The sequence below is a fragment of the Lampris incognitus genome, chromosome 17 (genome assembly GCF_029633865.1).
Source record: "Lampris incognitus isolate fLamInc1 chromosome 17, fLamInc1.hap2, whole genome shotgun sequence".
Classification (NCBI taxonomy): Eukaryota; Metazoa; Chordata; class Actinopteri; order Lampriformes; family Lampridae; genus Lampris; species Lampris incognitus.
In genome coordinates, this window is record NC_079227.1 from 33,967,679 (window position 1) to 33,980,114 (window position 12,436).

Sequence of the window (12,436 nt, forward strand, 5' to 3'; positions counted from 1 at the left end):
TTATTCTATAAAACTGGATTTTAGCATTTTAAAAAGTTTTTGCCTATAAGCCACAAGAGGCCATGGTTTAAAGCGATATTTAAGCTGTTAAAGAGGTTTTGCAAAGCACTGCATAAAGTAGAGACTGCAAATTTCAGTAAGTCCTTTGATATGTTGTTTGATAAATTAATAATCATTTACACTGATACTGACCTTCATTATCTTTGCTCCAAGCCAAATATTTCAGGTTTGGTGATTGTGGAGAATTTTGTCTGGCACATTAGCTTGTACATTTTGTACAACTTCTTACTCAATATGTGGGTTACTGGTTATTTCAATGCAGTAATGAATTTTACCAATGACGTATGCAACCATCCTTTTTTGAACCAGTAATGAAGGTGAACTATCTGCCCTAGTAATCAGTAGACAATGATTTCCGGTGGTGCCCAGTGCTAGCTGAGTAGTGCGGTACCTGAGTTTGGTTGTGGCCGGTTCCGTCTTCTTTCTTTGCCAGCCTGCCTCTCCCAACTCTTTTGTGGCCCCAGAACCAGCAGTGACGCTACCGCTAGAGGGTGCTCCGCCACTGTTAAACTCCTCCACCCCTCGCTCTTGGTTGGTGACATTACACATTGACTGGGAGGATGGATGAAGCACTGTGTAGTCCCTCGTCCTACCCCGCCCCGCCCCACTGCTGGTTGTCTTATTATGCCTGTCAGAAGTGACTTTGGGAAGTTCGGCGTCAAATATATTGTTGGTGTAGCTACTGGAGTCCGAGGCTTTGCGAGAGCCCTGTTTAATGGGCCTCCTGTAGGTCCGACAGTTGGCGTTTCTAACAAGTGAGGATGAGGTGTGGGAGTGGTCCTCCGCTTCGGAAGGCTCCACTGGAAAATCTAAGTCACTGCCTAAATCCTCACTTGGGCTTTGCAGCCGCTGTGGAGACGGAACCTTCTCCTCCCTGGTGTGCCCCGGACCTAAGCTCTGTCCAAGGCTATTGTTGCTAGCGGTGACCACAGTTGATGCCCAGAGGGTAGAGGGTGGGTTGAGGGGTCCTTGGCTGGGTGATGGCAGGTGCAGGCCCATGATGGCATCCCAGGCATCATATGTTGAGTCTGCCTTAGACTCGGTCTTCAGCGTGGTGGTCTGGGCCAAGGGTTTCTTGTCACTTTCTGAAGCATTCCGATACCAGGAGTAGCTGTGCTGCTTCTCTGACGAGGAGGAGCTCTGCTGTGACTTTCCTACAGCACAAAGAGAGAGAATTTGGTTACTGTGAAACAAGCAGCAACTATGCTCAAATGAACAATGTCTATTCAGGTAATAAGATCACACTTGACAATGATAAAACAATTTAAACATTTAATCTCATGACAGATATCACCATAGAAACCCATCATCTGACCTCAATGTTCCTTCTCTAAAGTTGGCTGTAATAGTTGAAAAAGATCACAGGCAAACCATCAGTGTTTGACTGCATCAGTTCCCACTTTTTATCTATGTTAGTCAATAGAAATTGAAAACTAAGATATTTTCAAATTGGATTATCAGAGACAAAAATGTTAAGGAAATGAAACAGATATGGATTAAGGTCACTGACTTGAAAACCTGGCTCAGAAAACACTATCCTAGGGAATCCCCAGGATCAAACATTCATTGTTCGAAAGAAAAAGACTTTGACCAATGGTACGTATTGTCATAATTTGGGATCCACAACACTGTCAAACTTTAAAAAAAAAAAACATTGACCACATTCCACGCTCCTTAACTGACCCATAGCTGTTTGAACTGACCATAAGGAATTAAAAGAAAACAACAATTATGACTCCAAGTCATCAAATTCCTGTCGTCCTTTTACCACATGTACCCTTATGTGGGTACTATGACATTTGTCAACATGCACAATGCCTTGTATATGCTATACTGCGGAGATGACTTATTCTGTTGGATTGTTATGTGGGATTGACAGTGGTCCGTGTGGGTTCAACATGCTTTATTTTCATTTTACTTTATTTAGTTAGGTCTAAAACCTACTATTGCCAACTCATACAAATAGGAAACAACTGCAAGCCCTCTCAGCGCTCCACAATAGGCTGACCAAAACACCTTATTTACCAAAATTTCCGCATGTTCCTTTGAAATATTCAGGTTTTTCCCAAACAAAACAATGAGGGAAGAATTACTAAGACAATGAAAATACTGCGATTATAAGGAGAGACATCTTGTTATGAGCTTTTACTGTGAACAACAGGTCAGAATGTAGGACTTCCTGCCTTTCGAGCAATGAGGGGAAACCGCTTCACAGTATAACTTCAAAACAACGTCCATATTTTTGTGCAGTAACAGCATCTTAAAAGGATGGTATCACGGCTACACTGTTTCATTTGTCCCCTCTCTTCAGAGCTTAAAGAAAGAAAAAAAACTAACACATTAACCAAAACATCTGAAGAATGAGCTTTGGCATTCCCCTCATTCTCCAAGTTTGAAGGGGTGAAAAGAATCTGGTAAACCCCAGGGGGGGGGGGGGTCAGCAATGGGTCTTATAGCTATTTTTGTGATTCTCCATTGAGGCCCATAAGGATAATCAGCGTCTTGCTAAAACACACTTAAGGGGGCGTCCGGGTGGCATGGCGGTCTATTCCGTTGTCTACCAACACGGGGATCCTGGTTCGAATCCCCGTGTTGCCTCCGGCTTGGTCGGTCGTCCCTACAGACACAATATGCCGTGTCTGTGGGTGGGAAGCTGGATGTAGGTATGTGTCCTGCTCACTGCACTAGCGCCTCCTCTGCTCAGTCGGGGCACCTGTTCGGAGAGGAGGGGGAACTGGGGGGAATAGCATGATCCCCCCCATGCGCTACGTCCCCCTGGTGAAACTCCTCACTGTCAGGTGAAAAGAAGCAGCTGGCGACACCACATGTATCGGAGGAGGCATGTGGTAGTCTGCAGCCCTCCCCGGATCGGCAAGAGGGGGTGGCGCAGCGACCGGGATGGCTCAGAAGAGTGGGGTAATTGGCCGGATACAATTGGGGAGAAAAAAAGAAAGGGGGGGGGGAATAAATAAATAAATAACCACACTTAAGAAGGGTAGATGTTTACTATCAAAAGTGCTTTCCACAAGAAGGCCAGTCTGTATTCACTATGTCACGGGCACTTTTCTCAAGCGCCCCCGTTTTGTGGTGTGGGGTCCCGGCTAGCTCTTGACTGCACTGGGGGGTTTGCCTGACGTTGTCTGGGATTGTCACAGATTCGCTAAATATGCTTTGCACTCCATTTACATTTACTTAAAAATCTATGTATTAACCTTATTCTACATTACCTTACTGTGTGTATCTGTGGTGGTACATTATAATTCTGTTACTTTTGTGCACTCTGTGCATTTGACACATATTGCATGTCTGTCCGTCCTGGAAGAGGGATCCTTCCTCTGTAACTCTTCCTGAGGTTTCTCCCATGTTTTTTTTCCTGACAAAAGTTTTCTTGTGGAGTTTTTCCTCATATAAGTCGAAGGTCTAAGGATAAGGGGTGTTGTATACCGCACCGATTGTAAAACCCTTCAAGACTACCTTGTGATTTTGGGCAACACAAGTAAACTCGACTTGACTATTACAGCCAATATACCAGTAATCGCCTATAAAAGGCATGCAAAACAGAACCAATCAGTCTATGGGCCCAGACACACCAAACCGACTAGCGGCGACAAAGGCCGACTGTTGCGTCGCCTCACGCTGCCTGCCGTCTGGGCCAAAAAATAGCACTTGAACACACTGCAAAGACTACAGCCGACGGCCAACTTGCATGTACGTTCTGCACTGATTTACTAAGCTGAACAGTCAATCGGAGTGATCTCTCTCACCGATGGGCTCCGCCGATTCAACATGCTGAAACAGCCAAAAAGCTGCCAACGGGGGTCCGACTAGTGCCGACGGTGCAGGACACGCCACAAAAATTAGGGTCACAGGCGCTCACCGATGGCCAGACATATCGGCCTGGTGTGTCAGGGCCCTAAGCAAAGCCGGGCCTCTTATCACCGTCTGTCACCATCCTGTGACCTTTGTTGACCTAGCTCTGACTTTCAATCCAGTCAAGGCCAATACATAATTAGCACGGTTGGAAAATCCAACATAGAACCCAGAACCATTGAGCTGGCAACACACAGTATGCACCACACACACACCATTAAGTAGGGCCGAAGTAGGGTGCAAGCTGGGAGACCAGGGCTTGTCACTAAGTCATCTAGGGAGCATACAGTGAGAGGGTGGCCAGTGATTCAAAACATTAACCGAACCTCTTGCCAGCTAGTAAGCTGAAAACAAATAGTCCGTGCTGAGGAGCCACACCAAATTTAACATGTATGAACGAAGGAGCCACACCAGTAGGTTAGTACAGTGTACTTTTGTTTCGAACAAGGGAAAGCCTTCAGCATTTCACCTACCATAGCGATTAATGGTAGGTCCGCCCACTTAACCCCGAATCGGTGAAATATGAAAATGAATGTTATTACTAATAATGAAAAGCAAAAAGTACATGTGCAACAAAAAATAATTTCTTTACCATTCAGTGACAAGTTTTCAAAGAGTAATCTGTAGCTCATTATTTTGTCTGTGAAATGTGACTGACTCATAAATAAATTGGGCGGCAGGGTGGCACAATGGTTAGCGCTGTCGCCTCAGAGCAAGAAAGTCCTGGGTTCGAACCCCCCGCGTTGTCCAACCTTGGGGGTCATCCTCTGTATGGAAAACCCGCGTCTGCGGTGGGGTTTCTCCGGGTGCTCCGGTTTCCCCCACCATCAAAAAAACATACATGTTAGGGTTCATACTCTGCCTGTCTGTGCCCTTGGCCAAGGCATGGCAAGACAAACTGAAATTGGTCCCCGGGTGCTGCACGGTGGCTGCCCACTGCTCCTAGCTACACAGCTAGGATGGGTTAAATGCAGAGTGTAATTCGCCTACGGGGATCAATAGAGTATATGAAAATTAAAAAAAAATTAAAAAAAATCAAATTGTTATGCGTTGCAGCACTGTTGACAGTTGTTATGTCACACCCGGTCAGATATTTTGGTTTTGACCTGGCCATTGTGCATGTCATAACTCCGTGACTACAAATCGTCACCTTCTAAAATAATGGCCTAAGTCATATTTTCAAGTTTTTCAAAAAACAGAATAAACTGAAACAAAATTTGTCAGTTTATTCTGGCAGAGAAGGGAGCCTGAGCTGGTGCGAGAGGTGGAGCGGTACCAACTAGACAGAATAAACTGAAACAAAATTTGTCAGTTTATTCTGTTTTTTGAAAAACTTGAAAATATGACTAAGAAGGTGGCGAAATTCAATATTGATTTTCTCTAAAGGTTGCTTTACATTCATCACAGCTTCAAGTCCCAGTGAATTTAAAGGTGAGTCATAGCAAGATGACACTGCTCGTAGTTTCACACCGTGTGCTTTTTTTAAAGAACATATCGCTGTCAGGAGAAAAACCATGTTTCAGCAAATTTAGTAATTTTCTTTTCATTAAACCAACTGTACATGAACCCATCAATGTTCCTATACAAATTAAGTGTTTTACAAAGCCTGTGTTTGGTTATGAAACAGTGAAATAATGACTTTTACAGTTATTGTAAAGTTAGCTCCTTTGCTATATACATTGTTTTAGCCTGATGGTGATGATAATTAGCACAGTGAAACAGCACAGCGTGGTGTAACGTTTAACGGTAGCCTTGGTAGGACAACAAAACCGAACTAAGGAAGTGAGACAAGCAAAAAATGTTGCAGCATCTTTCATGTGTACACAAAGCTCCAGTATCTGATTGGTCAGCAGCAGCAAGGGGGTAATTTTGAGTGATCGGCACCACTCATGGTAGTCAAAGCTGTAAAAATCAGTTCCAGAAAGTAAAAGTCCTTACTGTGCATTTATTCCACCCACGTATTAAACCAGCCGACTCTGCTAACTAGTTCCTCATACCTAGCTGAAGAATGGTGTTGATTAGAATCAACTGGTTTAGTGCACGGGTGAAGCAAGGCCAAAGGCTGGATTTGAGTAGGATCTTTAACTGCTAAGCTAACCTCTCACCTCAATGTGGCTTCCGGCTCCATAAGTACAACCATCTTTCTTTCACTTTAGCTTGGCCTTCAGACAGGCTTACAGTAGAAGAATCCTCCTGGTCTACCTTATTTAAGCTTTCCAGCCCTGAACAATGACAAGCACATCCAGTGAAGACAGAGGGTGAAAGCAAATATTATGCCTAGATTTGTTTTACTAGAAAATGAGTCCTGCTGAAGTTACTGCAATATCTGATAGCGATTAACATAAGAATAATTCCGTGTCAGCAGACGCCAAGGCAGGGAGTCCTCAATCAACATGTGACCTGCTCAAACACAGACCTATTCAAGTTATTGAGTGTGTGAAGGGTACAAGTGTTTTTGTCGGCTTGTTCATTCACAAATCCACTTTACATCACTATGGCCAACAGGAAGACTTTTACCGTCCTGGTTACAGCTGCCACCACCCCCCCACACACACACACACACACACAATCTGCTTTATTGAAATGCTGAAGACACCAAGCAAGAAATCATTATCACCGCCACATGGCATAAATCTCTGTGAGCTCCATCTATAACCATCTCCCTACACCTGTCTGCCAACCGCATAGACATCCACACTCAGCATCTACATAATGAAGACAATAAAAACTGATTGGTTTTATTCTGCATCTCCCCTGTGGGTGATTTAGAGGAGATTCACGGAAGGCATTTGCCAAGCTGATGATTTGTACCTGTCTTTGGAAGCCCAACGGAGGGATGCTAAATACACTCCTGGGAATCTCGTGCTGGAAACTCTGCCTTCTACAAGATGAGAACTGATATTATGGAGGTGTTCATGTGTCTAAATGTATTTGTTCTAAGAGTGAAGTACTATAATAAGACATGGTTTACTAAGTATGATGACTGTCAGCATTGAAAACACCACCAATATATTGGCAGGACAAGCTAAGGCAAACATCCAATACAATATTAAAATAATTTAATCAGGTCTGGCAGCTCCTTGGAGGCCAAGGAATTCACATTAGAAGAGAAATTCCGGCCAATTTAGTCAATAAAAAGCATTCATCTCATAATGCCGATATCACCTTTAGCAGTTTGATCAACCTAATGCTTTAGTGGGGCAGTGGCAGCCCGATGATTCAAGAAAAGAGCAAATAACCAGGAAGTTGCTTATGCAAATGCCTCAATTGGTGCAAAACACTGGAGAGACTCTAGATTCCCTAAATAACATCCACCGAGCTGCTGTTGAGCAAGGCATAACTCTTCCAACTTCTTATTGGCTAACAACAAGACTGTGGTGCAAAAGGAAACTCCTCAGAGTGACTGTGCGACCACATGCAAGAAAAGCATGCTTACTCAGTAAATAGATCACCGTGAGTCCACAGTCAGTGACTGTTGAGTTAAACCAATTTCTGCAAGAGGCTAGTCTTCTTATCATCCGTTTAAAAAATAAAATCCAATTAGCCAAATTATTTCTATGTGTTGCCTGAAGAGCTGGGTGCTTTGTAATTTAAATATAATGTAGTATAAAATCTGCTCTAAATTTTCAAAATCACCATCTTTTTACCTGTAGTGGTAATAATGCTGTTGAAGAACCTGGCTGTATCCTCAACTACCCTGGGCTGGCTCCTGTCACTGCTCTGTCCTCGACTAGGCACCGAGGTCTGGGACCATCCCTGAAAGCTGGACTTACTCCCCGCATCCAAAGAGTAGTCTGGTCTCTCAGCCTGAGGAGGCTCTGCTGAGGCTGGCTTGGCTGGTGAGGCCTTGCTGCTGGCCAGGGGGACGCTGCGAGACGACACTGGTTTGGACTCTTCATCACTGTCAAAACCAAATGGATCCTCTGAGCTGTCATCAGTTAGACGAGGCTTCTTGTGAATATCCAGCACGGAGTCATTTTTGGGGGCACCAATGCGCTTAGAGCCCACCTTAGCCTTGTAGGTGGTCTCACCCCATTTGGTGCTGAGGGTGGCTCTCTTGTTGGAGAGGACTTCATCAAACTTGGACGTACCCTCCCCACCTCTTCGGCTGTAGGTTTTACCAAATCGGGATGTCATTGTAGCATCTGGTTCATATTTTCTGCAGAAGAGGAAAAGGAAGTAAAAAGTAGCGGTTTTTAAAATGCACCTTCTCAAGCAGGGTAAAACGCTAACCTTAAAACTTTAAGAGCACAAAAGGTATCAGCCAAACTGGACTCACAGAACCAAGTAAAACACAGTTTAGAGCAGACGTGTTGACAAACAAGACAGGCTTTTCCTGCATGTACCACCCTGTGCCCGGGTGTCTTCAATAAGCAGACCAAGAGCTAACCACCTGGGTCACGACTTCACTTATTCGTACTGACCCGTCGTTTGTTTTCGACCAAATGGCGAGCTAGTAATCAGGCCGTCTGGGCATTTGTAAAACAAACAACCCTCCCTGCAAGGCAACCAATAAACGCCTCAATTCCCCTTCTGAGTGAAGCTGCTCCAACTTAGCCAGCTGTTATGGCACACCGAGGCTAAGCTTAGCCGTCAACTTAAGTTAGCTAGCTTGTGGTGAAACTAGCGGGACGCTAATTTTAGTGAGTGAAACTATTACAAAAAAGAAAGAAAGAAAGAAAGGAAAAGAAACACCGACGCAAACACACACAAGGATATACGAAAAAGTTTTACATCTAAACACAAAGCGGGACTCTACGTATTGTACGGTCACAACTGAGTAATAGTTCCGAGCGCAGCAAGCTAGGTAGCTTGTAGCATAGCTAGCATAGCCGGGCCATCATGGGGGGCTAATGAGCTGGTTGCGCTTGGTTAGCCCCCCCCCTAGCTGATATCACAGGCAGGCTACAAAATAACGACAATTCGCGTCACTAGCCGGGGGTCGAGACGCCACGAATATACCCGGAAAAAAAAACCCCACCGCCAATTACTTCGTAGCGGCTTCAAACGCGTTAATGGTGGCCACTTACACGGTGCGCTAAAGGCGTCGGACAGCGCCAAACACACTGGACTCAACACGGGAGCGGGCCTCCTTCCCTGCTCCGGGCTGCCGGACCACAAGTATAAACACGGGCCAAATTGTCAACTTTCACGCCGAGCGGGCGGCCCCGGCTCCCCCCCCCCCCCCCCACGCGAGGAGAATATCACACGCGGGTCGGCGATGCGTGACGCGGATTTCGAGTTCGGCCCTTCCGATACGTGTGGTTAGTTCCGATCTAGATCGCGCTCGATTGTCTCGCTCTGCGCCGAGACGAAGGCTTCCATTAGGTTCCCCCCTCCTCCTCGTAGGTACCGACGGCCGCGTTCGGGTGCCGGCGCGCAGCTCGGAAAGTAGAGCTTTCCCTACGCCGCTCCCAATGGAAACCGTTAAACCTGTCGGGGACTGGCTCCCCGGGTTGATCCGATTCAAAATTCCGAGGTTCGCAACTGAAAATTAAATGTGATTATTCCGTAAATTTAGTTACTGATTGATTATATATTGGAGCGAATTCGGGGGGGGGGGCGGTCCGAGATACCGTCACCGCAGCCGGGACGCGAACCCGTATCCCCTGCACCGCAAGCGACAACTTTAACCAGTCGACTAAAGCAGTGTTTCTCAACCCAGTCCTCAAGGACCCCCTATCCTGCATATTTTCTTTGCAACCCTGAATAGGCACCTGTTTGTAGTTATCCAACCAATCAGCAATGGATTTTGTCAGACGTCGCACACCTTGCATAATTAAGTGCCTCGAGATGATTGGTCGAGTAAGTACAAGCAGGGCTACAGTGAAAATCTGCAGGATAGGGGGTCCTTGAGGACTGGGGTTGAGAAACACTGGACTAAAGGGTCAGACCCGTTAGTCAAGGACCAGCGTGTCTACTTATCCATGCACGTTACATAATATTATAGCGAATTCGGGGGGACAACGCAACCACAGGAAGTGCCGCGGCCGGGACGCGAACCCGTATCGCCCGCACCGCAGGAGACATCGCTAACCGCTGGACTAAAGGGTCAGACCCGCCAGCTAGCGGCCGGCGTGTGTTCGTATCTACGCACGTTACAATATATTCGCATCACCATAAACTAGCGACGTTTCATGGAATGTGAGCCACAATCATGCGCCCTTATTCACGACATTTATATGACACGTCACGGAAGCTGACTCAAACTAGTTGCACGCTGAGCTGTGGTAGAACTAATACTGTATTCGACGCGTGGGACTGTGTCCTATTGTGGTTGCAATGGGCTGTCCCGGAGCGACGGATTGCGTAATTTACCAGCTCCTAAGCGGGCAGGGAATGCCCCATAACGGCGGTCGTCACCTCGCTGCAGAAGCGAGCAGCAGCCAATCAAAGAGAAGAATCTTCGGAGGTGGCGCTGGCGTACCAGTGTTCGTGGCGGTGATAGGCGGAGGGGCATTCGCGATCCTATCCCGTCTCATTATTATTTATTTTTTTTAGTTTTTAATCGAGTTTCTTTAAGGAGCATAAATACCAAAATGACAAAGTACAGAAGGCCAAAAAGAGAAGAAAAACAGGGAGAAAAAAAAACACATGAAAAATAACTAAAACAGCAATGAATGAACAAAAGCACAGCATCACCTCTGCAGCATTTGCGACGTTAATAATTGTGCAGTCCGTCAGCGGATCATCCTTGAAGGAGTCAGCAAGTCCTTGAAGGAGTCAGCAAGTCATTGAAGCAGTCAGCAAGTCCTTGAAGGAGTCAGCAAGTGACCCACTCTACAGCTCAAACCCGGAAACCAAAGAGACGTCTCTAAATGAATAATCTTGGTACAAGCAAGCAACTTTTTTATTTATATAGCACTCTTAAAAACACAGAGTTACAAAGTGCTTTACACTCCACACACAAAAATACGAATCAATACATAAAATAAATTGAATGAATATAAAACCATGGCATCGGGGGTAACAGACCAGGCTGAAAATGAAACGAAACAGAAGTCAGGGGTGAGACTCTATAAAAAAGGCTTGCCTGGAAAGATGGGTTTTTAAAAGCCGCTTAAAACAGTCCAGAGATCAGCGAATCTAATGGGAGTCCAGAGGCCTGGGGCTGAAACTGGAGTGACCGAGTGAGGGGTGGATGAAAGACCGAGGTTTGAGGATCGGCGTGGTCAGGAAGTGGAATGAGGGATGAGAAGATCAGAGCTGTAACCGGGGGCAAGCTCGCGCAGCGCTTTCAATGTAATCAATCTTATCGATTATTCTGATTTTTCCGGGAAGCCAGTGGAGGGGTGCAAGAGTAGGGGTAACATGGGACCTACTGCGAGTGTGACCGGTGTACTTTTTCGTTTGCGTTGTGTAGGAAAGACAGGACAACGTCTCTCATGCATGGGATCTGTATTCTGTCGCATAGAAACGAAACAGGAGAGGTTTCAGGAAACTTCAGATCAGCTCCCTGCTGTAGCCTCTTTCTACATGTCCAGAGCGGGAAAGAGGCAGAGGTCAGGGGGAAACATCCGTTTTGGGGGCCACTAACAGGAAATGAGGTCACAACAGGGCGGGGCTACTATAAACGTTTCCTGATGATATAATAACATGAAATAATAATGTTAGCAACGACAATAATAATAATGTGGTGATACTTTGTGTAATTATACAACATATTTTGGTTATGACATTTTTAACCATGCTTCCCTAGTTCTGCTTAGCTGTCTAGCCGCTGCATGCTGAACCAGCTGTGGACGATTTAAAGTAGCTCGGCTGAGGCCAGAGTAGAGGGAGTTCCAGTAGTCTAGACGGCAGGAAGTGGAAGTGGGAATTAACAAATTAACAAACAGCTAAACATCCGGAATCTACTCATATATTTTCGGAATGTGTGTGTGTGTGTGTGTGTGTGTGTGTGTGTGTGTGTGTGTGTGTGTGTGTGTGTGTGTGTGTGTGTGTGTGGTGTTAGTGTGTGTGTGTGTTAGTGTAGAAAGCGGGACCGAAAACTAAAGCGTTTATGATCCTAATTCTTTTTGGAGGTGGTAGGTATTGTCTCAGAGAGCAAGGGGAAAATCCCAGCAAATTAAAATTAAGCATAATTATGCATAAATATGCAAAATATGCATTTTTCTAAAAAATGGCTAAAAACCACTTTTCTCGGCATTTCAGATGATTCTGAGCATCTTTGATTTTTTTAACCTACTATATAAGAAACATTTCTGGGACTTAGAAATGTTTTGGCATTATGCAAAATAAATGCATTTTTGCAAAAATGCACTTATGAGCCTAATTTTTTTTTTTGGAGGTGGTAGGTATTGTTCCAGAGAGGACCAGAAAAATAGCAGAAAATTAAAATAATTATGCATAATTATGCATAATTATGCAAAATATGCATTTTCTAAAAATGGCTAAAAACCACTTTTCTCGGCATTTCAGATGATTCCGAGCATTTGGGGGGAGGGAGTTGGAGTGTGGGGGGGGGGTTTAGGGGCAGGGGGAAGGCGGTTAGCTGGCAGGATGA

The 12,436-nt window shown here is 45.2% G+C and overlaps 1 protein-coding gene across 1 annotated transcript in view; it reads right to left on the bottom strand.

Annotated features, from left to right (window-relative positions):
* LOC130127562 (wings apart-like protein homolog) overlaps positions 1–9,103 on the bottom strand; it is a 70,222-nt gene extending 61,119 nt beyond the window's left edge. The window contains exons 1-3 of the mRNA XM_056297236.1: positions 8,961–9,103; positions 7,578–8,089; positions 452–1,214 (exon numbers count right to left, since the gene is read on the bottom strand). Coding sequence (XP_056153211.1) covers positions 452–1,214; positions 7,578–8,067 — 1,253 coding nt within the window. The 5' untranslated portion in view covers positions 8,068–8,089; positions 8,961–9,103. The remainder of the gene's footprint in view (positions 1–451; positions 1,215–7,577; positions 8,090–8,960) is intronic.
* Between the last annotated feature and the right edge of the window lie 3,333 nt (positions 9,104–12,436).